We start from the raw sequence: 26,361 nt of genomic DNA on the forward strand, positions 1-26,361 counted from the left end.
TTTCAGTCCGGAAATGTTTATTTCTTTTTTTTTTCCCCTAATTACTTTGATTAGAGCATCAAATACAATGTTAAAAAAAGACAGTGAGAGCAAATATCCCATCCTTTCTGATATTAGTGATATTATCCACTTTTCATCAAGTATGAGGTTGGCTTTCACGGGTATATTTTATCAGGATAAGAAAATTTCCCTTTATTGTTACCTTACTGATTTTTTTTTTATTACAAAAGGGTATAGAAATATTTCAAATGATTTTTCTACATTCATTGAAATAATGAAATGGCTTTGGTCCTTTATTATATTGATATGGTGTTTATTACATTTACTGATTTTTACATTTTGAACCAACCTTGCATTTCTAGATAAATCTCACTTCATCATGGTGTGTAATCCTTTCTGTATGTTTATGGATTCAGCAACTATTTTGTTAAGGATTTTTGTGTCTATATTCACAAGAGATGTCAGATGTCAGTCTATACTTTTCATTTCTTGTGTGTCTTGTCGGGATATGCTATCACAGTGAGACTGCCTCATAGAATAAGCTGGTAAGTGTATATTTCTTTTCTATGTTTTGGAAGATTTTGTGAAAGACTCATCTTGACATCTTTTAACATCTAGTAGTATTCACCAGTAAAGCAGTTTGGTTCTGACTTATCTTTGTGAGAAGTTTTTGATGATAAATTCAGTTTATTTGCTTGTTACAGATTTATTCAGATTTTCTGTTTCTTCTTGAGTAAGTTTTGTTAGGTGTTGTATTTTTAAGAATTTGTTCATTTCACGTTGTTTATCTAATTTGTTGGCATAACATGTTTTATAGTATTCTCTTATAATCACTTTTTGAAGGTTCATAGCAATACTCTCTCTTGAATTTCTGATTTTAATAATTTGAATCTTCTATCTTTTTTCTTGGTCAGTGTATATAGTATTTTATCAAATTTCTTGACCTTTCCAAATAACAAACTTTTGGTTTTGTTGATTCTCTCATTTTTTGCGTGTATTAGAATTCATATTTTTCCCACTGCAGTTTTTTTTAAATTGATTTTCATTCCTTTACTTGCTTTGGGTTTAGTTAGCTCTTTTTCTAATTCTCTTAGATGTAAAGTTAGGTTACTGACATAAGAACTTCTTCTTTAATGTGGGCACTTAAAGCTAGAAATTTCCTTTAAAGCACTGCTCTAACTTCATCCAATAAGTTTCAATGTGTTGTACATTCATTCTCTTTCATCTCAAAATATTTTCTAATCATTCTTGAGATTTCTTATACTTGCTGGTTATCAAGGAACATATTGTTTAATGTTCATATGTTTTGAATTTCCTTCTGTTATTTCTTTCTGTTGTTGATTTATAATTTCATTCTAATATGGCTGGAGAAGGCACTTTGCATGACTTCAGACATGCAGTATGCAGTCTTATTTTTGTTAAATTTTCTATTTCTCTGTTTAGTTCTGTCAGTTTTTGTTTGATGTATCTTGAAGCTTTGTTGTTGGGTGGATTGATATTCGTGATTGTTATGTCTTGATTAATTGACCCTTCTGTTATTATAAAATGTCATTCTTTGTTTGTTCTAGCAATTTTTATTCTAAAGTCTATTTTGTCTGATATTAATCTAGCCACTTCAGCTCTAACATGGTTGCTGTTTGCATGGAATTTCTTTTTCCAGCCTTTACTTTTAACATATTTGTGTCTGTGATCGCCCATGTATCTTTTGTGAACAGTATATGATAGGACCATTTCTTTCAAATTCATTCTGTCAATCTCTATACTTTAATTAGAGGGTTTAATTTATTTACATTTAATGTACTTACTGATAAGGTAGGATTTGTATTTGCCATTCTGCTACTTATTTTCTGTGTCTTATGTCTTTGTATTTTCTCTATTCCTTCATTACTGCCTTCTTTTATATAATACTTTAATTACTTTGTAATTGATTTGACTCTAAATTTTTATACTATTTTCCTAGCAATTGCCCTGGGAGTGGAATTCACAATTTAATTTACAAAAAATTATTTTGGATTAATACTAGCAATTTCATTAGTATACACATTTCTTCCTCCTTTATAGCTTTCTTTCTTCCTTTATTTGTCTTGATATTGTATAAATTATATCTTTATACATTGTGTGACTATCAACAGAAATTTACAATTAGTGCTTTATGCAATTGCCTTTCAAATTAGGCAATGAAAAATGGTTACAAAATAATACATTTATACATTTTTAATATTTACCTATACAGTTATGATTACTGGTTGTCTTTATTTCTTCTTGTGGATTCAAGTTACTGTCTAGCATTCTTTCATCTCAATTTGAAGGATTCCCTTGAGTGTTTCTTATAGAACAGGTTTATCCCAATAGTTGATTATCTGGGAATGTCCTAATATCTCTATGTCTTCAAGTTATAGTTTTGCTTGATATAGTATTCTTGGTACTTTTCTTTTATTTCTGTATGTTGTATATGCTAGTATATACTTTCTGTTTCCCATTGTTTTGAGTAAAAAATTATCTGTTAATCGTATTGAAGATCCTTGACATGTGAAGTGTCACTTCTCTCTTGTTGCTTCCAGGATTCTCTCTCTGTCTTTGACTTTTGACAGTTTGATTGTGATGTATCTCAAGTATATATCTTTGAGTTTTTACTACTGGAATTTCTTGGGCTTCCTCAATGTATAAATTAATGTTTTTTAAACCAAATTTTGGAAGTTTTCAGCCATTATTTATTTGAATATACTTTTTGCCTCCCCCCCCTTTTCTCTTTTGACTACTTTTACTTTTGTATATATATTGGTATACTTCATGGAATGTTACACAACTATGAAACTCTGTTCATTTTTCATTATTTTTTCTTTCTGTTCTTCAGTCTAGATAATCTCAGTTGACTCATCTTCAGGTTTGATGATTCTTTCTTCTGCCTACTTGAATATGCTGTTGAGTGCAGATAGCAAAAATTTTTTAGTTCAGTTATTTTACTTTTCAACCGTCAAATTTATATTTGAATTTTAAAAATAATTTATATCACTTTATTAATAGTTTCTATTTGCTAAAACATTATTTTAATGCTTTGTTTTAGTTCTTTAGATCCTTGAACATATTTATAATTTCCAATTGGATTAATAAATAAAATGTCTAATTTTCCTCTGAGACAATTTCTACTGACTAATTTTTTATTCTCTATAGTCTGTACTTTCTTAATTCTTTGAATGTCTCATTTTTAGTTGTTGAAAACTGGACATTTTAAATATAATGTATTTATACTGGACATCATATTTTCACTTCTCCTTAGGATTTGTTCCTGTTGCTGTTTGCTGAAGTAGTAATTTTTGTTGTTTTGTTTAGGGAACTTGCTAACTTAATTCGATAAAGTCTGTTGTCTTTCTTATGTGCAGCCCCTGAAGTCTCTTCTGAGCTGAGGGTCTGTTAATCATTGGATATTAATCCTTAAAATCTGAAAAAAAATTCTCTCTGTCTTTGCAGAAAAGTTCTGTGTGCTTGTTTAGGTTCACCTTCAATAAACAACCAGGCAGTTGCCAACTCTGCCTTAGTTTTGTTATTGTTGTTGCTTCCTGCTTGCATAGAGCCTTAAGATCAGCAGGAGGTGAGAGGTTAAATGGCTTCTCGGGTATTTCCAGAACATGTGAATACCCTGGTCTTTCACACATTCCTGGATATTTGCAGCCTTCTAGATTCCCAGGAGTATGTTGGAGCTTTACAAAGTACTATGGATGTAATTCCACCAGCTTTCCCTTTTTAGTTTGTTAGTTCATCTACTGTTTGTTCCAATTTTTAGCCACTATCTCAGGTGGCCACAGAGTTAATCAATTGCCTGTAATTTTTTTGGACAACCATGCTCTGGGGAAAAAGCTTTTCTGGGAGAGAGTTTTTGTGCTGGTGAACTCTGCATCAAATCAAATGCAGACATCCTTGCAAGTGGAGGTTTCCATAAAAACCACCAGAAAGGTCCAATAAAGACATTTTTTTTTTTGAGAATGAGGCTTTGAAAGCATTCTAGCCTGATTCTGCTCCCTCTGGTGGCTGCCAGAAGGCTGCTTTTAACAACAAATTATTCTTTGAGGCTTCTGTGGAGCTGAAGAGACAGGACTAGAAGGTGAAACACTACAAAGCACACCTTACTAAGCTTAGGCTGTTTTTTATTAAATCAGTGCTCCCTAGATTGTTGCAAGCCTTTGGCTAATTTTGAGTGCTGACAAGGCTGATTTGACTTTTTTTTTGCCAGTTTTTTTTTTTTTTATTATTATTACATTTATATAGGAGGGAGTTTTCAGAGACTCCTGCTTCACTATTTTCCTTGATGTCTCTGCAAGGACATAATCTGGGAATGTTGGCTTTTTATTTTACATTTTTTCATGGTCTTCTTTTATGATTTACATTTTGTTTATGGTGGTTTTTTTTTTTGACACACATTTTTATAAAATGCGCTGTCAAACCCATCAACAGATCTCTTAGTTTAAGGTGACACTCTCCTTTAGCCCAAGATTATGCAAATGAAATTTTATTGATTACTCTAATTTGAACATGTTCTGTGTTTGCATTTAGATTTTTATTCCTCTGAAACTTTACTTTTGTTATTATATGAGTTCGATGTGAGGTATAGAGACCACTTTGAATTTTTCTAAACAGAGATTTCGTATTATTTCAGTACCATTAATTAAACAACTTCTCGCTCACTGAATTCAGATATCATTTTTTAAAAATATTGATTTGGATTTATTTCTGGCCTTTAATTTTTCCCTCTGATCTTTACTATGATGAGGAAAATAAATGTTGCCTTAATATAGACGTATTATAGGATGTTTCAGTATCTGGTAGCAAGTTTCCAATATTTATTTTTCAGATAACTTTTGGCTAGTCTCAGGTACCTTTTTTCCATGTGAACTTCATTTAATGCAGTTCAAAAAATACTACTCCATTTGCTATATTTTTACTCTAATGTTGAGAGAACACACATTATAGTCTATTAAACCTTTTTGTAATAAATCATCCTTTTCATGTAAAACTTGATTTAGGGTATTTAGTAAGAGTTTTTGTTTACTTTATATAAGTCCTCTACTTTTTGTCAAATTTTTTCCCAAATTTATATTTTTGAGAAAACTTTAAAATTATTTCTTCTATATTTTAAAAACAGATTATTACTCTTACAGATAAAAGCTGTTCATTTCCTAATCCTTATATCCCAGCTATTTTACCAAAGTTGTTTATTGTTGTTTTAAATAGAATTCTTCTATTTTTCTAGGTATTTAATCATGTTATTGAAAGTTGAAGATATATTACCTATTCATTTTTAATATTATAATATTAATATTTGATTTTATTATGTAATTATGTTTACTTAGTCTTTCCCAAAGCGTGATTAATAATAATGATGATAAAAGAGATAATATGGTCTTACTCTTGAGTCTAATGAGGATACATTCAGTATTTTATAATGTATTTTGGTATTTGCTATTGTTTCTTTATATTATATTTGAATAATTTTTTCTTGTACTAGTTTTTTTAAGATATGAAAACTAGATAGTGAGTGAATTTATTAAATGACTGTTTTGCAAAGTGTTAGCATACTTATTTTCTCCTTTAACTTGTTGATGTGATGAATTATAATTCTGAATTTTCTATTGTTTTTCAATTTTTATGTAACTGAAACAAATTCTACTTTATCATGATTAATTTATTTTTTACCTTATGGAAGGATGAAAAGCTACATAATTCACTTGATTCTGTATCTCTTCTTTCTTAGCTGGAAGATTTGAGAAGAGTTTATGACCAACTAATCTGGAAGCAAAAAAGTCAGGAAAATCAGTATCAGGAAGCAGTTAATGATTTTTATGCTGCAGTAAGTTGATTTTTTCCTGCTTCCCACTTAGAATGCCATTCTGTATTTCCAAATATTAGCTCATATATCTAAAAGTTATTTCATTATTATACTTTTGCCTTTTGATAATTAGACATGTATGAGTGATTCTTTTATTCTCTTCTTAAAGAAAAAAACATGGGATATTGAGCTTTCTGATGTTGCAAAAGATTATTCAGCTATTTCTTTGGCATGTACAAAACTGATGGAAGACAATAAAAAACTTGGGATTGATATTAACAAAATAACAGAACAAATCAATGAAAGGTAAATTTGCAAATACATTTTTTCTTATATACCATAGTACAATATATTAAATATAACAAATCTCTCCAGTTTGTGTCCCTGGAGTGATATGGTGGTGTTTTTGTTTATCATTAGCTTAACACGCAACGCCCTAATCTTAGTGACTCAAAATAAGAAGGTTGTTTTCTCACTCACGTAGTAATTTAGCTAGTAATAGAGGGAAAAGTACATTAGTGAGATCACTCAATGGCTCTTGTAGCTTCCACAGGAGGGTGATACATGTTAACACCACTCACATTCCTTTGAACAAAGCAAGTCACATGGCCAAGTCTGATGTCAGTGGGATGACAAGTCTAATTCTCTCAAGAATAGACTGGGTGCGGTGGCTTACGCCTGTAATCCCAGCACTTTGGGAGGCCGAGGTGGGCGGATCATGAGGTCAGGAGATCGAGACCATCCTGGCTAACATGGTGAAACCCCATCTCTACTAAAAATACAAAAAAACTAGCCAGACATGGTGGCAGGTGCCTATAGTCCCAGCTACTCGGGAGACTGAGGCAGGAGAATGGTGTGAACCCGGGAGGTGGAGTTTGCAGCGAGCCGAGATGGTGCCACTGCACTCCAGCCTGGGCGACAGAGCAAGGCTCTGTCTCAAAAGAAAAAAATAACAAATAACAGAAAATGAATAGATGTAGTGAATTATTGGGAACACAAGTACATCTGTCACAAGCAGTGGGAATGCAGCTCTATTTATTGGGAAGGATTTCTTTCCATGGTGTATTATCTTGCTTACCCAGAAAACACCTTGAGATGTTACTTAATTATTTAATCATTTAATTTACCCCCAATTTTTACCAGGAATTAAAAATTAAATGGATAATTTTTAACAGTGGATTACATGGTGCAGAACAGAGAATTAATAAACGGTAAAATAACGTGAAAGAGAGATTAAGAGATTTGCAGGCAAGAGTCAGGTCTACCATATATCTAAGTCATGTTCCTAAAGAAGAGAAGATTAAAACACAGGACAAAGAGATAATTACCAATTCATATGTCAAAATAGTTCTTATATTCTTGTTTCTAACTGGTAACTATATATATGTATTACATTTATGTATATGTGCAAATAATTTTGTCTATTTCAAGTATTTGCACATGTAAACTGGCAAGTCTATATATATATGCGGCAAGTATATATTGCATTACAAATGTATGCAAGTGTAATTTTTCATTTCCTAAAGTTTTATTTGCTTTTCATCCAAATCTGCTAGGTCATTTTATGATTTTTTGTTTGACACAGATACTTGAAGCTTATCTTTTATCTCTTAAACTGTGTGAATAGTTATAATCTGCACCTGATAATTTAAATATCTGTAGTCTTTGTCATTTGCTTCTGCTTCTTATTCTTCTAGCTCATGCTTCAGTGCCTTTTTCACTTGTATTCTTGGCTATTTTTTTTTAAACCATGTGTAGTCCACTTGCTTCTGAGCACTATTTGCAGAAAATCTTTGAGTCCTAGGATAAAGTTGAGTTAATCATTGCAAACTTATGTTTATGAGGAAGGTTCTATTTTTCAACTTATGTCCTTGGATATGCTCTAAACTATGATTTTGTTTCCTACGCCATATTTAACAAAGCTCCATTTAACCAAAAGTTCCAATGCCTTAAGAGCAATGATGTCTTCTCTGTTTAGCACTGTCTGTAACACATTTGTTGTAAGTAATTTGAAAAATACACAACGTACAAAAGGAGATTGAGACCCTAACATTGTTTCGATACATAGAAATAGAGCTATTAATATATTACTGAATTTTTTCCTTCTTACTAAATAATTGTGAGTTTTGATCTTATTCCCAACATGACATAATAGTTTTTTTCATGATATTAAACAACTGTTAAATACATCTTTTAAATAGCTGTATAATAGTTTATTCTATGGATGAACTATGATTTATGTAATAATTGCTGTTATTTAGATTGCTCTCATTCTTACTCCTTGTTGTAAATATTACGGCAGTGGATTATTTTGTTTAGAAATCTCTATTAGCATATAATACTTTTAAAATTCCCACTTCGTCTCTAAAACTATTTTCCAGAAAGACGATCCCGTTCATGAGGCTGTGCAGTACATGAGCCTGTCCTCTCACACACCTGTGCTAACTTCAGTGTTATGGTTGTAAGAAATCTCTCCCAATATGATAAATGAAAACTATCTTCTTAATATTGTTTTGAACTCCATTTATTTGATTACTAGGGAGGTTGAATATTTGTACATCCTCTATTGATTTCTACTTTTTAAAAATAATTCTTGTGTGTTTCCAAGGAAGAAATGAGTAACTCAGAGTTCTAAGGGGCAAAGTGGCTTTCCTGAAGTCCCACAGCTGGAATTTAAAATCTGACTTTCTGTATTCAAGTTCAGAATATTAACCTCCTCTCATTTTTTGCAGTTTAATCTGACTTAAATTTAACTGACATTTAGTAAATGTTCAAATATGCTCGATAAATCAATCAAATAGTAACAATCACAAATAGTAGATCTAATGTTAAAATTGCTGTTATTAATATTTTGGGGCACAGATAAGATGGTGGTGGGTTCACAGAGTGACACTTTTGTGTGGCTGAAGCTTAGAGAAAGTGCATGATCTGACCCTGTGTGCTTGTGTCTGCCTAAGTGTGTGTGTGTGTGTGTGTGTGTTTACATGCAATACGTGTTTTTATGTGACAGGCCATCAGGAGAAAACATTGAGGCTAAGGAACTATCATGCCAGATAATGAATCATTTTAAGGCATTTGGACTCAGCTGAGGACTATAGATGTCCACTAAAGAAGCCCTATGATCAGACTTTCTTTTTAAATATGTCATTTTAGTGGTATTTGGATGAGTTAAGGTTTGAAAAACTAGTTTGATGATGGTACCAGACATTAAATGAAAAATGTGTAGGTGAAAAAAAGGAAGGTTGGAGGGTAAATGTCACTATGTTTGATTGGGATTGTGTATGGCATCTGGAAATCATTTTGATTTGTGAGTCTGAAATTGTGGAAAGATGGCCATAGAGATAGATGTTAGATGTAAAATGCAGAAGTACTTTAAATTGTCAGGCAAACATTTTCACGATTTTTCCTTCATCTGTTTCTTAAAAATTTGAATTTTTATAGATAGAATTTTATGGAAAAATTATAACACTTGGCCATATATCAGTATAATGTAAAATTTCCCCAATATCTGATAGGGCAGAATCAATAAATATAGTTAATGGCCTTTATAGACCCCCATCTACTAACCCATAGTTTGGTTTTTCACGAAATTGTGACTATCTACTTAGAAAATATAAGAGAAAACCTCATTCATTAGAAAATTATACCCAAAATGCAACTAAGAATACATACATAGAAAGTAGGAAGTTTCTATGAAGAGAGTACCAAATGTGATTAAAATACATTTTAAAAATGAATAAATAGAGGGATATGTCAAAAATTTGAATATGACCCAATTATGAGAAAATGTCAAGTTCTAACCAAATAAATTAAAAGTCTTATTGCAATTGTAACTAAACTCCTAATGTAATTTTATTTTATAATTTAATAAAATAACTAATCAGGGTAATTTAAAAATGACTGTTTATGGGGACAAATAGCTCTATGGTATATTTCAGTGTGAAAAAGATTATATAACTGTTAAACTCTGTGGTATTGTTCAAGGTTGAGATAGCTAGAAAACTGAAATATCATTATATACCAACAGCAATCAATTAGAAATAAAATTTAAAAGATATCTCTTACAATATAATTTTGAAACATCAAATCCACGAAATGAATCTAGCAAGGAGGTGTCTGATAATACTACCCAGAAGGCTACATAATATTGTTGAAGCAAATTAAAGATGTAAATCAATAGAGGGGGGCATACCTTGGTCATAAATTGGAACACTCACTATTACAAAGATGTTCATGCAATTCTAAGAAAATTCTTATCAAATTTTGTGTTTATATGCATGTGTGTATACGTGTAAACTTAAAAGCTGATATTAAAATGTATATGGAAAATTAAAGGATAAATATTTAACAATGTTTTAGAACTAGGCTTCACAAATTATAGTACCACTTTTCAAAATTAATAATAGAGCTCAATATGTAAAATGACTCTTTAGTGGTGCTAGGGTAGAAAGATAGACCAGTGGAAATGAGTAGAAAGTCCAGAATCCAACCTACACGTATACATTCACTAGATTTGTGACAAGTGTACCACTGTAGAGCAGCAAAGAATAAACGGCCTAATTGCCTTATGAAAAGAAAGGCTTACCCCTACCTATCTAACAAACAATAGTCTATTTTTTTTGGAACATAGGTGTAAATGTGAAATTTTAAATAATACAAAATTCTAAGAAAACATAGAAAAATATCAGTAAATATGAGTCAGGTAAAGTTTTCTTAAACAGGAAAATAAATACCATCATAGAGAAAAAAACAGATGAATAAACATTCCATTAAGACAGACAAAAGGTAAACCACAGACTGATAAAATATATTTGTTATAGCTATATCTGAGAAGATAAATTGATAAACCAAAAAAATTGGTGAAGAAAAATTAGTAAATTATAAAATAATCTATATATAATGTAATGATAAATATAAAATAACAAAAATAATTAAAACTTATAGAAAAAGCAAATAATCGAATAAAAATCTGCAGAATGGAACAATCACTTCACAAAAGAGGATAAACAAATGTATACTAATCATGAAAGAGTAGAATGAATAGGTAAGATATAACATAGTTATGCAAAGTAATACTCTGCAGCAGTGAGAATAAACAGATTTCAGCTACACACAACAACATGAATGAATCTTAGAAACATAATATTATATAATCTTGTTCAGAAACAGGTAAAATGGTCGTAGGAGTCAGGATTGCAGTTCCTATTGGGTGGTAGTGACTGAGAGATCACACTCCTGGGATTCTGCTGGTCACGTGTAATATATATGTATGTATTTTTTTTTTTTTCTGAATGAGGGTGGTACTGGTGTATTCATATTAAAATGGATTGAGCTATACTCTGATTTGTACACTTCTGTATAAATGTTCTACTTCAATAAAATGTTACTTTTAAAACAAACATTAAATGACATAAATTGTTAATTCAGTCCAACTAAAAATGTGTTCAATCTCTTATTAATCATTTATTGAATTCATATTGTGTGCAGACATTATGGTAGGTTCTAAAGTTACTATATGTGGAAAGCTTCCTGCCTTCAATGAGCCCCCAGTAAAATACATAATTATTATAGAAATTATGTTTTTTCAGTAGCTGATAGGGTTTGGATCTATGTCCCCATCCAAATCTCATCTTGAATCCCCACGTGTTGGGAGAGGGACTGGTGGGAGGTGATTGAATCCTGGCAGGGCGGACTTACCCTTGCTGTTCTTGTGATGGTGAGTGAATTCTCAGGAGATCTGATTATTTGAAGCGCTCGCGCTCGCGCTCTCCTGCTCAGCCACACTAAGATGCGCTTGCCTCCTCTTTGCCTTCCGCTATGATTGTAAGTTTCCAGAAGCCTCGCAGTCATGCTTCCTGTTAAGCCTGAAGAATTGCGAGTCCATTAAACCTCATTTCTTCATAAATTACCCAGTCTCAGGTAGTTCTTTATAGCAGTGAGAAAACGGACTAATACAGTAGCCTAATAAGTACAGTAAGAAATGAAAGAAAGGAGCTAGCAGGAGCTTCTGCGCTGCAGCTCATTTTAGCTATTAGTGACTATGATTGCCTCGGATTAAAAACCAAACAAGCAAAAAAACTTAGTTCTGTGGTGTCCTTTACCCTGCTTTCTGTGAAGATATTATATTTGTTAGTTTTTTTCTCTTCGAAGTAATATGGCCTTGTGATGTTTTTACATATAAAATTAGAAAGATAAAATGCACAACCTTTTTTTTTTTTGAGACTTTTTTTTGAGAGTCTTGCTCTGTCGCCCAGGCTGGAGCGCAGTGGCGCGATCTCGGCTCACTACAAGCTCCGCCTCCCGGGTTCACGCCATTCTCCTGCCTCAGCCTCCCGAGTAGCTGGGACTACAGGCGCCCGCCACAACGACCGGCTAATTTTTTTTTTTTTGTATTTTTAGTAGAGACGGGGTTTCAACGTGTTAGCCAGGATAGTCTCAATCTCCTGACCTCGTGATCCGCCCGCCTCAGCCTCCCAAAGTGCTGGGATTACAGGCGTGAGCCACCTTGTCCGGCCAGCACAGCCTTTTTTTTACGGTTACAAATCCACCACCTTGTAACTGCTTGCACCTAGGGCCTGTGTCATCGTTTCCCCCATTTTTGGATCCTCAAAGACTAACCTAGTGTCTGCAACATTGTTGTACATTATGTGCTATATAATATTTTCGGTAGAAAATATTCATTTGTATTATACTATGTGTAACTTGTTACATTGTATGAAATACATAAAATATAGAGATTAATAATTTTTATCTTTTAGCACTTTATCTGAGAAATAACTTCATACATCTTTATTTTTACTTCATTTAAAATATTTTCAAACAGCAATTTAATAACTTTATAACTATGATTAATGAACTAATAAGTTTATACTTAGGACTAAACATATTTATATTTAAAGAAAACATAGACTTAAAAAGCAAGTGTGTGAGTGTGTTTGTGTGTCCTGAGCACCTGCTTTGTGTCTGACAGTTTGAGCTGCTCATGACAATGTTTAAATTTACATTGTTGTATAGGAAAATAATAAACATGTTAACTAATGAATATATAATTAAAAATGTAGTCATTGATACTTTTGTGAGGACAATAAAATTTAATAATGTGGTAGACAGTGACAGGCCAGGGCAGGGTTGAGGACTCTGCTTTAGCAAGGATATTCAGTGTCACCTCTCTGAGAAACTAACGTTGGCATTGAGACCTGAATGAAGACATGTCAGTCTTAAGCAGGTCTGAGGAAGAGAATTCCAAGTATAAGAGGAAGCTTTGAGACAGATAAAAATTCCTTGTGCTCTGAAAAGAGAATGGAGGCAGGCATTGCTAGAAAATTGTGTGACGGGGTAATTCACGGAGACAAATGTTGGTAAGGCAGACAGGACTCGTATACTAAAAGCTTGTAAGTGTGCTAATGATAGTGGCATATGATTAAAGCATTTTCATAATCTTACATTTTAGAGAGATCACTTGAGCTGCTTAGTGATGGGTGGACTTTGGTGCATTTAAGAAGGAAGGCGTTTTTTGGTAATTCAAAAAAATTATAATAATGAAGACATATAGATAAATGCTTTTGCAGTATAAATGGTAGGGCATTCAGATATATTTTGGAAGGGATGCCAACTCGACCTTTTGGTAGGTGGGATTTAAGACGTGAAGGAAAAACTGGTCAGGCTATTGGCTGAAATAGCAAGAGCTTATTGAGGGTATGAAGAGGATTTGAGGAGAGAAGATATGTCTCCTTAGGCCATATTAAATTTCAGATTCTTATGAGCTCTTGAAATGGTAATGAGAAGTAACAATTAGATACATTGGTTTATAGCCCAGTGATGAGGAGGATCCCAAAGACAAATTTGTAGTCATAAAATTAAACAATGGGACAGTCTGAGATGTCTAAAAAGGGTGTATAGGCAGAGAAGCAATGAGAATTTACATTTTGTGCAATATGGACAATGGAGAACATGAGAAGATTTTTGCTACAGAACACTTACAAATGGGGCATGCACGGGGCTGGCATCTTTTAAATGAAGAGCTGGGCTTCCAGGCAAGTGAAGGAAATCCTCAGGGGTCAATGCACTGAAAGTAATTGAACAACTGCAGGCTGAATTCCCAGCTGATATTTGGCTGCCCTGAAAATATGGATGGAAGAATAGCCTTGTTGAACTTGGTAAACAAGGGAATTAAATTTTAGTGGCTTCAAATAATAGGTCATGGGCGATGGATCTGTGCAAGTGAAGGAGTTGGATAAAGTAAGGGCACTTAAATGAATAGAAAAATATCTCCCCATGAGCAAAGGCCGAGGCAAGAAAGTGTCTGTCTACATCTGGGAGCTGGGTGAAAGAAAAGCAAGTGAGAACATTCCCAGTCTGGCGTCTTTTCACAATGGCTTGATTTAATCTACACCATCCATGTGTTTTTAGAAGGCCCTAACCGAGGAATAATCATAGAAAAGTTATCCTGCTCTCCTCAAATAGTCTCTGGAGCAATAAACCCTAGACTGAGGCAATACAAGATTCTCACTGAAAAAGTAAGGCTTTTAAAAGTGAACTTACAGAATTACAAAGCACATAAGGAAAATTCAAACATGAATTGGAGTTATCAGAAATAATGAGAAGATTCTGATTTTATCAGCAAAAATTTCAAATAAAGAATTAAATAGAACTCAGATAGTACAATTATGAGATTCATTCTAAGTTTTAAATGGTTAATGGGAACAAAATAAACTAATAGAACACTATCCAAAAAGTGCAGGCAGTTGAAACAGAATCCACCACAACTTTTAAAAATTAAAACTGGATTCATTTCTACTGAAGATTCTACTAATTAAATAGTAGAAAGAGCTGGGGGAAATTCATCAGTGTACCTAAAAATAGAACCCAGAATATGGCACAGAGAGAAAACAAGAGAAAATCTGGAAGAAATATTCAAGTTATGGAAAATAGAATGAGAAATAAAGGAAAGAATGGGGAAAGCAGTATTCAAAAAGATAATGGCAGGTGATCTATAAATTTTAGAACATAGATTTTCAGCTTCAAACAGCACCATAAATCCCACACAACATAAACTCAGAAATAAAACTTTGATTTATTTAAATCATAGTTTACTCAAATTGGAAGGAGAAATTAAAGGTGTGGCATGCTTTTTGTCAAACAAATGTATTCTATAGGGACAGCATCTGCAAATAGCTTTCCTTCCCCTTTAGATTCCAAGGGGTAAATAATACTTTTTGTTCAAGGCCAAGCTGTCCATCTGTGCTGTTGGTCTCAACTTCTTCTGTCCTCTTCAAGACATAGTTTTACTCGTATCACTTCCATTTTTGACATCTTTATTCACTATCTTTTTTCCTTCCTTATCTTTTTAGCCTGTAGACATCATTAATCCTCCTCCAATATAAAATGAAAGTTTTGATTTCATCCTATTTGTACTTTCAGCAAATCACTCAATAGTTCCCTTTTATTCTTATTAAAAATTACACATAGTTAGCAATATTTGCTAGATTATTAGTAATATTTCCTTCACTATTAATCATTGTTTTGACATAAAGCAGTCTGGCTTCTTAAATCCCATGCTACCAAAATTAATCTTACTTAAGTGCAAAAAAAGACCTTTCTTCCTGAATCCATAAGGTCATTTTTCAGTCCTGTGGTAGGCCATTTTTTTTCTCTCTTTCTTTCTACATGTTACCCAAGCATTTGTGTCTATGGCCTCTTTGATGCTATCCCTTTTTGAGATTCAGGATGCCATTCTCTTGCTTCTTCCAGTTCTTCCTTTAACTCTGTGAAATGTTCTTTTCAGTAATCCTAGAGCAGCTGATATATCTCTGCTGTCCCTGATTAGTTTAGGGTACTAATCTCAGCCCATTTATACCCTTGCTCCATCTCCTGTCCCAGAAATTTCACCTGGTCCCCTTATTTTAACAAGTACTATAACATTTTTTGACTCTTTAATCTCAACATTCTCTAGCTCTACCGACAGTATCCTTTTAAGTATCTGCTCTCTCCCCTAACTTACATCCTGCACTGTTATCCACCAAGTTACCTGTTTTGGGCATGGTTCTATATCCCTTTCTCCTAGCTCACTGCCAGCATCTTACTAACTTCTTTAAATATCTCTCCTATGGGTACTTTTCTTTCTCTCTATTTCAATTACCAATAAAATAAACCAGGCCCCTATTGTCTCATGATGGGAACACTATTTTCTTTCAGCAGCTTAAAAACATTTCATAGGTTCCCTACCAGCTATTAGATAAGTCCATGCTTCCAGAATGATAGATTGGACACTGTAAGCTGTCACCTGCCCAACTTCAGACTCATCTCTTATTATTCCTTCCATGATCTTAGTCTCTTTTATGGTACTATAACAGAATACCTGAAGCTGGGTAATTTATAAAGAAAAGAGGTTTATTCAGTCCATGGTTCTGCAGGCTTGGAAGTTTAAGAGAATGATGCCATCCTGGCTAGGGCTTTCGTGCTGCATCAGAACATGTTGGAGAAGGTCAAAGGGGAAGCAAACAGGTACAAAGACACAAAACTTGAGAGGCATCCTGGTTTTATAACAACCCACTGTCATGGGAACTAATTAATTCCCATATAAACTAATCCGATCTCACCAAAGCAAGAGCTCACTATAGCGAGAGCAGCACCAAACCATTCATGAGGGATTTGCCACCATGATTGAAACTCTTCCTGCTGGGCCCCACCCCGTAACACTGTCACATTGGGGATCAAATGTCAACGTGGGTTTTAATGGTGACAAACTATTTCTAAACCCTAACCATCCTTATGTTCTAGCCTATTAAAATGCTTATGCATCTGAACTCATATTGTTTCAGCTTCAGTTTGGTCTCCAATATTCTTCTGATAGGTATTTACTTTTTCTTCCTCCTCATTCCACCTGCTCCTCCTCTTCCTTCTCTTCCTCTTCTTCTTCAGCATGTTTTTAAAACTGATTAATTGACCCTTCATACAATAGCTCAGACATTAACTATTCCCTGAAGCTCGTCCTCTTGGTAACTCATCTTCCCCTGTCTACAAACCAAAACAGTGTTAAGTGCCTCTTCCATTACTGTACTTATTATTGCACTGGAATCTGTTTTTTGTTTCCTTTTTCCTTCGTGAGAGTATAAACTTGTTTCCATTTATCTTCATGTATCAGTCACCTAGCACAGCTGTTGACATATAATCAATGCTCAATAAGTATCCATTTAACTAACTTTCCTTGATTCCATACTTCCCTTTTAGCACTTTTCACACTATGTACAGTTACTGCCAGTTTGCTTATTTGTTGCTTCCTGTCTGGCCTGAGCTGCTTACTTGCGTTCATTGTGTGTATCTGTGTGTGTGTGTGTGTGTGTTTCTCAATAGGTGTTGAACAAATGACATAATGAATGAATGATAGCTAAATATAAAAGTTTATTCTTAGTTCTTCCTTTGCTTCAGTATCTCTGTCCTCCTATTCTCTGTGCTATATATTCTGATGTCAGATCCACTTGTGTCTTTTTCTGTTCCAAAGCAAGACTAATGATTATTTTTCTTATGTTTTTTCCCTCTCCTCACTGAAGCAGAGAACACTATAAAGAATCATGCAGTCTTTATATACTATTTTAATTAACAAAAAACTGTTTATTGAATCATTTGTGTTATTCAGTGCAGGTAAGCAGTATATATATATTATCCTCAATTTATTTAATCTAGATTACAACTTTGATGATAGGTATTATTAAATTAATCTTACAGATGATAAGGAAATTGAGTATGAAACCTTCCTCCCCGATTACATAAGAAGCAATCAGGATTTGAATACAGGTCTACTTAACTCCAAAATTTATGTTCTTTCCACTTAGCAACACAGCCTCTTCTATTCTGTTAGTTAAGTCTTGATTCCTATTTCTGACATGTTACAGAAGATTTTGGACACAAAACCTACTTCAAAAAAAAAAAACAAAAGCTTATGGTTTAACTTAATTCTCCATCTCTACATTTGACTATATCCATTGTTTATCTCAGAAAACTCTGTGTGTCTTACTCTCTCCTTTATTTATTATCTTTTTTAACTCTACCATTTATCTGAATCACCTTCCCCTTAGTGCCAGTTTCTCTTTTTCCACAAGTCCAAACATAATTTAATGGTTAAAAAGCAAATCACCGATTTCGTAAGTCTAGTGAATATCCCCATGAAACATCCTCAAATTGGAACTGTTATATACACTAAAATTCCACTAGAAAACTATCTCAACATATGATGTCATTCCAAGACTGTTACACTATTTAAATAAATTACATAATTACTGCAATATATGATATACTGTTCATATATAGTTTACCTTCAGAATGCCAACATTAAAACACAGATGCCATATTTGTTAAGAGACTTTGTTCAGTTATCCTATACATACAAATATTTGCTAGACCTTTTTGTAACAACGATGATGATATGATTATTTACCTTGCAGAAGCAGTTTATAATTTGATAATTTTGTCTTTCAAACAAATGAGCATCCATTAGAAATAGACCCTTTACATTTGGGACATTCGACTTGAGCGAACAATTTTACGGTGATTACTTATTCACATGATAGGCAGGCTTCAAAAACCTAAGTCAAGGAAAATGAGCTTGTTAAAAATGATTTGAAATTGATTAACTTAGATTTAGTTTGCTTGAAATTAACTATGTGGTATGAATTTCTATATAGTCATTTTCTTACATTCAAACTCTGTAAAATATTCTAAATATCTATTTCTAGTGTTCAACTGTATCTCAAGCAAGACAATACCATTGTAATTGCAGTGAGCCAAAGATGGGGTTGGTAATTGAGGGAAATGAGCAAAAAAGCTATTGAACAATGTAGAGATATATTGGCATATTTTATGAAGTTTGTTTTTTAAGAAGTAACAGTGTGGTGATTTATTTGTGGAGATAGCAATTTGAATATTACTGAAGTTGTTAAATAGCCTGGAATACCTAGAATGAATCCACAGGGTACTGTGTTTTTCATACCCATTTAGCTATGTCTTACCAGCCTATTAATTTGAGTTGCTTCACAGAATTGTCAAATACTTCTTTTTCCAGCATTGTGCAACAAACTTTTGAATCAATGTTTTAAATGATTTTACTTTTGTTTTTTTTTAAATTTTTTTCAGACATTAAGAGAAAAGTATACAAATCATGCATTAAAATGATATATATATATCATCTAAAATTAACTACTCACCCACATGTTAGCCCATTTTAAACTTTTTTTCCAAGAGTTAAATACTAAAAATAAATTATACTTTCTATTCCTACTTTCTCCCTCTGCAGAGGCATTGAAATATGAATTTGGGTGATACAGTCCATGAAAGAACCTAGACTTTCAATCCATTTGCTTTCTCATTTTCAACAGTCTTTTCTCCCATCCTACACCAACCACCTTCTCTTATAGTTTTACTCAGTTTTTGTCATTTCCAAAAATTGAGTTACTTCATGTTCTCAATTTTAAGCATCCACTCACAGATAACCAACACCTCTTTTTCTAGCTTACTCTACTAGCACCCCCACTCCAACAAATATTTGACCCTGTGATGACCAATCTGTCATCCTTACTACATTTATTTATCCCGCTTTATTGTCCTTCTTTCCAAACCTAGTTACTTTGGATCAAAATAAGCACATATTTAAATAACATTCAAGACTGTGTTTTTATGACTTGAAAAGCCCTATCCCTAACTAAACCAGCAGTTTTCTTCATTGAACTTTTCCTAGCAGCTGAATGTGGCTAAAATAAAGCACAAGTGTGCTAAGTATTCTCACGGGGTGGATCCTGGTTTGGTGGGCCCTAGAAGTTACAGTATATGGGGGCAGTAGATAAAAGAAAACAGTGTTATGAATACAAAATGCCCAGTCACTTGAATACCACTTGACATAGGAGACCTTATATTAGAAAGAGAGAATGATCTTCGTCAACTTTGATTAAAACACCTTGTTTCTACAAACTTTATAAAACCATATCACCATGTGAAAACACTGCTAGGGAGACACTCAAAGGACTTTGTAAGGGGCTGGGGCCAATTAGAGGCTCTCATGTTTAAGCTTCATTAGCAGCACAATAAATTTACTTCTGAATAGAACTTAAATTCTGTGACCATAAATCTCAAGTGATGTTCAGCACGACCAAGAAATTTCTAAACAATTCCACTTTTCTCATGACCATTTTATATCTTCTCCCTCTCTTCAATCCTAATACCCATATTACCCTCATTTTAAACTAATCATCCTCTTCATAGGGAGTATAGATATAATGAATGAGAATTATCTCAATCTCTTACCAGCTTACTGGTGCACAATACGAGTATCTCCTTTTTCCCATGAGTCATTATTCATCGTTAGCAGCACATGAGCTTTGCATAATATTGTTCATTATATAAAGTATGAAAACACAAAATAAACTGTATTTATTTAGTCCTGTAACTCATCTCTTTCTATATTTTTGTAGCAAAACTTTAAAAAATAAACACATCTATTTCTGTGAACTCACAGTTAATTCTCTATTGAATCCACTCCACCAGGCTTTTCTCAGGGTCATATTCTGAATCCAATGTCAATTTTTCTCCTTAATTTGAAGGTTTTTTTTTGTTTGTTTGTTTTCTTATTTAGTTTTGCTTGGTAGGACATCTGATGACATTTTGAATATAATTTCTTTGTAAATAATTTGTCTTTTCTCTCTGGGAACTTCAGAATTTTCTCTTCTTATTTAAGAGTTCTGAAATTTCACAATTTTGTTTGTAGCTATGTGTGTGTGTAATTTTTTCAGCTTAGCACTAAGTAAGACTTTTCAATTTGATGATCCTTGTTGGGTTTTGGTACTGAAATTTTTCAGGTATAGTTTTGCTATATACACCTGCTACCTATCTATCCTATTTCCTGTCCTGTGATGTACTGATAGGAGTCTAATAGTTGATTTGTGAATTGCTTCTTATAATTCTGCATTTTTATTACATATTTTGAGAATATATAGTGAGAGGCATTGAAGTAAATAAATATTTCATTTCTTGTTGAATTGTTTTCTTTTATTATCTACTTTTACCTTGTTTCTTATTCATGATTTTCTTATTAAATTACATTTTATGATATTACTGTTGCTGCACTAATGTTTATTTTCAGATTTTTGAGTGGTTTAGTCCCCAGTCTTTATTTTTTAGGCAGCAGTGAATCTTATTTTTTAAACATAATCTGATGATATTAGTAGGTGTACTTTAGACATGTGTATTATGATAAGCCTAATTAGTGACGCTAGTTTTAAAACATGTTTAGCTAATTATAGACATTTTAAATAAATCTGGAATTATTTAGTTTTTCTATTCTCCTCCTGAGCATTACACATATTTTTGCAAAAAATAAATTACTATTGAACATCTTTACACTTGTCCTATTTTTAAAATCGTTATCTGGTGCCTTTGTTTCACTTTTAAATAATAATTTTTCACAATCAATACATATATTTGCTGACATTTCTCATTCATTTTTGTCTTTATATCTTCTTGTTTATCCTTTTCGTTCACTTTCCAGTGGCTAAAATGATTCTTTAATAGTTATTTGAATAAAGGCTTTCTGATAAATTTTCTTAAGCTACGCCAATTTAGCTAATCAATCTTGAATAATAATTTGGCAATGTATGGAACTATAGCTTCACATTTATTTTTGCTTATATTTGAAGATAATAATTTTCTTTTGGCATTTATTACATCACTCTGTATGTCCTTAATAAGTATCTTTAATATTCTACTGTTTTATCACAATATCTTTAGCTATAGATTTTTTATTTTTATAATGTTTAGTAGTCACAACTAATTTTGTCATCTGGTCTGTGGTCCTATTTTTTTCTCAAGTCTAGAAATTTCTCTCATTTTTAAACTAATCTTCTTCATAGGGAGTATAGAAAATTTCTGTAGTCTTTACATAACATATCTTATTATCGTTCCTTTTGTAAATCAAGGGGAATGTCGCTTAACACATGCTCAAACACACCACACATTCATCCCGCTCCACTTAATGCATGGACTGTTTTTTCCACAAAACAAATACATGTATAAACATGCACACATAAATACACATACATACACAAAGATTAACACACATATACACATATGTACAAGTAAACACAAAAAGTATATATACACAAACACAAATATGCATGTGTACACAAACGCAAGTACACATAGACTCAAAAGTATACACATACTATGTACAGACACAAACATGCCACACCTATATATTGTGTGTGGTTGCATGCACACATACACACCCCCTCCATATTTTTTGTGCTGCTTTTTGAGTGAATACCTTAGTACTTCATTCCTACCTATTAATCCAAAACTCTCTTTGAGTCTTCTCAGTTTGGAGCTTTTTGGTTCTATTTCAAAACTATTTTAATTATTTCTGTCCATATTTCTTTTCATTATTCCTTATAATTTATTGTCTTCCCCATCTATCTATTTTTGTCTAATTTCTGCTGTGTGTCAAAATTTCTTTTCCTTTTACAAAATTAGTGATTCCTTTACTTAGATATTTGAGCATTTTAAATATACTTATTTTAAGTTCTTTGTCAGAATGTTTCATAAAATCAGTATCACCTAAAGTGGTTTGGGTTCACACTCTGATTGCTAGGTCTTTGGAAACAAGATATTTCTTAATATGTTTTGGTGTCTTTTTTGAGGCGTCCCATTCTAAATAAGCAGGTCTCTTTTCTCTATCTTTTTCTCTCTCTCTCTCTCTCTCTCTCTCTCTCTCACACACACACACACACACACAAACACGTAACACACTCACATACATACATATACAACCCTGTCTTTCTGTCATACACACACATCTTCTTGTTTATCTCTTTCCAATTGAAATTATGTCATTGCTTCTACCTCACCCTACTTGGTCCCAATTCACCAATCTTTAAATTCTTCCATTTATGGTCATCTTTTCTGATTCCCAGTGATCATACAAAGATGATATTGGGGATAACATTATTGCAGTTACTGATTCAATAGGCAACTTGGTTGAGTTATTGGTCTCAGGATCCATTCTCCTCAATGCCTTTGCTCCTTGCTCACTATGTATCTTTAGCCCCAGTCAGTGAATGATCCTTCCACATCAAGCACAGCTCATGCAAAGCCCTGCCATGAGTCAGTGAACCTTGCACTTGTCACTCAACTGGTGCAACACCTGCAGCTTGTTTTATGCTGCTTCTCCTCTATTCATGCTTTGATTTTCGACCCCATTTCTATTCTACAGAGATGGTTACCTTCTTTGTGAGCCTAGCTATGTCTCCTGCTTGCCTGAATGTATGTTTATTCTTATTTCTACATCATTCTTGCATCCTATTTTGGAATAGGTGAAAATGAAGGATCAATGCAGCTCATCATCAGCTGATTTGGCCACACTAATTCAATCTTCTCTGTGTTCTGTGAAGTGAAAGCTAATCATATGTATTCACCCCAACCTCTTGAATAGTGCTACTTGAATGAAGTGTGGTCTGCAACCAAGTGTCATCAACCTGGGAGCTATTCTCAGACCCATCCAACATCTACTGAACCACATTCTGAGAGTGAAGCCTAGGAATCTGTGACTTTCAAGGCTCTCCCTGTGATTTTTACATATATACAAGCTTTAGATACTGCTCCAGATAATATCTGTAGTTTGCTTTCTGGTTGCATGTTAGAATCATGTGGGGTGCTTAAAAATAGTGACGCTGGAGCTTTACCCCAGATTGATTGTATATTATTATAAGCCTAGTAATCCATCCAGAATTTTTGGAAGCACAAAGTTTTATTAAATGCTTTGCAGGTTATTATAATGTGGAGTTAGTGTTGAGAACCATTGCTTTATTCAAGTAGTTCTTAACAGGGATGATTTTGTACCTTCAGGGGATTTTTGGCAGTGACTGGAGACATTTTTGGCTGCTGCAACTGAGACAGTGCTGCTGGCATCTAGTGGGAGATGCTGCAGAATATCTTACAACACACAGGACATCCCCCCTACGAAAAGAATTGTGCCACCACAAATGTCAATAATATTGAAGTTGAGAAAGTTTGCTGTCTTATATGCTTTGGTTTTTGTTTAGGCTTTTCCATTGAACATATTCTCCAGTAAAAACACCTTTATGGAATTCACAAATTGAAATGGAAAGGAGTATAAAAGGGATTTTGAATATTCAAAAAACCAAGCACCTGGATTCCCCAAGCCGTTCTTATTGATGCTCTTATGCTTCTGAAATTGGAAAAGACTGACAATTAGGGGTAACCATCAGAAGCAGCAGAATAAATGGAGTCCTAGGACACATGTTCCGTCTTCAAGTTTCAGCTAATTATCCCGCAATTTTGTATTTTTGACAACATAAAATATGATCTTATTCCTTTTTGCTGTTATTAAATATGTTTGTCTCACTATATACTCAATAATCATATTAATATTTTGCTTTACTTTTACAGTATAAGGAAAAAATCACAATATGAATCTGAAATAAAATCTTTGACCATGATGAAGTTAAAGAATGAGAAACATCTCAAGAGCCTCTATAGGGAGGCTTATCGCATTGGTACTGTTTTCCACCTAACCAAACACAAGACAGATGAAATGGAAGATAAAATAGCAGAAGTGAGAAGAAAGTTCAAGGTTGTGTATCTTTGTGTTCCTCTTACTCATGATGAAAAAAGAGTAATTTACCTGAATTGTATTGATTTAATCTTGATAATTAGATTTTAATTTAAGGGTTAATAGTCTTTTCAAAAACTCACTTCTTATAAATGAGAAGAAAACCACCTCTCTCCAAAGGCTCAGCTTGAATAGAAGAGGATGAGGGCTCAATGTAGTTAATCCACAATTGTTTCCACTTTCTGCTATTATCAACCGTAAACTACTTGGAGCACCAGGAGTGTGGTGCTCAGTTCAGCTTTATTGTATATATCTAACACATAATAATGTCTGCCTATAGTAGGAAGAAGGTATTCTGAGAAGTGTTTGTCTACCTTATGTAATGTGAGAATAGAAAGTACCTCTAGTAGGCCTATGAGTTGTTGAATTCTAGAGTACCTGGAAATCTGTAGACTACATTTCTGCAGGAATAATTGCTCACATGCTTCAAACCCACTCCTAAGTGAGAGATGTATTGGATAGCAGCTCTCTGCCATTTGTGGTAGAGGCTTTGTATTAGTCCGTTCTCACGCCGCTGTGAAGAAATACCTGAGACTTAGTAATTTATAAGGAAAAGAGGTTTAATTGACTCAGTTCTGCATGGCTGGGGAGGCCTCAGGAAACTTACAATTATGGCAGAAGGCACCTCTTCACAGGGTGGCAGGAATGAGAATGAGAGCCAAGCAAATGGGGAATCCCCTTTATAAAACCATCAAATCATGTGAGAACTTACTCACTATCATGAGAATAGCACAGGGGAACTGCCCCATGATTCAATTATCTACACCTGGTCCCACCCTTGACATGTGGGGATTATTACAATTCAAGATGTGATTTGGGTATGGATACAAAGCCAAACCATATCAGACTTGCAAAGTCCACCCCACTTTACTGCACCTGCAGGGCCACTTCAACAGGCTGATTTCATCCATCTCAGACACATACATGTCTCCTGTCTTTGCCATTTTCTTATTAAAGACTTATAAGCAAAAAAAAAAACAAAAAAAAAAAAAACAAAAAAAAAAACCTGGAAAATATACAGTCTGTACACCATTTCCAACATCTGTTGCTAGCATTATGATCAATGAATACTTTCCTTTGTGATATCTAAATTTAAGATGTGTAAATGTTTCTGTACTGAAAGATTGGGGTGTTTTTCCCACATTGAATCCAGCTGTTCAGTTGACCTACGTCTTTCCTAATGGGTGTTGAATGGGTTAATCTTATCTTCTATGATATAAGTTAACATGCATAGAAAAACATGCATAGAAAAACATAGCAAAGTAAACATGCATAGAAAAAATTAAAATGCAAGGCATATGATTCTATGGTTTAGCATATACAATAGTATTGTAGATGTTTATAATTTTTAAAATAATATCAATATATTTCTATATAGTGGTCAGTTAATTTTTTTCTTTGAGGATATCAATAAAGATACCACCATCCACTTACTTGGTCATTTAACCATTTATTTTAATTTTTCTAATTGACTCAAAACCTTTGTCATCTTTCACATATTTTCCCCATGGATGTCACAAACTACATTTAATTCTTCAAACATATTGCTTCATTTATCTGAGATACTCACTTATGAAGGAGATGTTGCACTGGATTATTTATTTTTCTAATTTTTTTGATACCATCAAATGGAACTTATAGATTCAATGCAAGTTTGATGTAACTCTACTGTAATTGCTTTGCCAACCCAAAATACAGTGCCCCCTTTTCTGTTATTTTTAATTTTATTTTTTAAATTGACATATAATAATCGTAGATATTTATTGGGTACATAGTGATATTGCCATACACGTAGAATATAGTGATCAGATTAGGGTAATTAACATATCCATCATCTCAAACATTGATCATTTCTTTGAGTTGGAAATAT

General features: G+C 33.3%; 1 protein-coding gene across 1 annotated transcript in view; it reads left to right on the plus strand.

The window, feature by feature from the left end:
• Nucleotides 1–26,361, plus strand: part of CCDC178 (coiled-coil domain containing 178) — a 483,853-nt gene that overhangs the window by 131,128 nt on the left and 326,364 nt on the right. Inside the window, exons 11-13 of the mRNA XM_001101213.5 lie at nucleotides 5,747–5,842; nucleotides 5,991–6,127; nucleotides 24,269–24,452. Coding sequence (XP_001101213.3) covers nucleotides 5,747–5,842; nucleotides 5,991–6,127; nucleotides 24,269–24,452 — 417 coding nt within the window. The remainder of the gene's footprint in view (nucleotides 1–5,746; nucleotides 5,843–5,990; nucleotides 6,128–24,268; nucleotides 24,453–26,361) is intronic.

Source organism: Macaca mulatta, chromosome 18 (genome assembly GCF_049350105.2).
Source record: "Macaca mulatta isolate MMU2019108-1 chromosome 18, T2T-MMU8v2.0, whole genome shotgun sequence".
NCBI classification, from domain to species: domain Eukaryota; kingdom Metazoa; phylum Chordata; class Mammalia; order Primates; family Cercopithecidae; genus Macaca; species Macaca mulatta.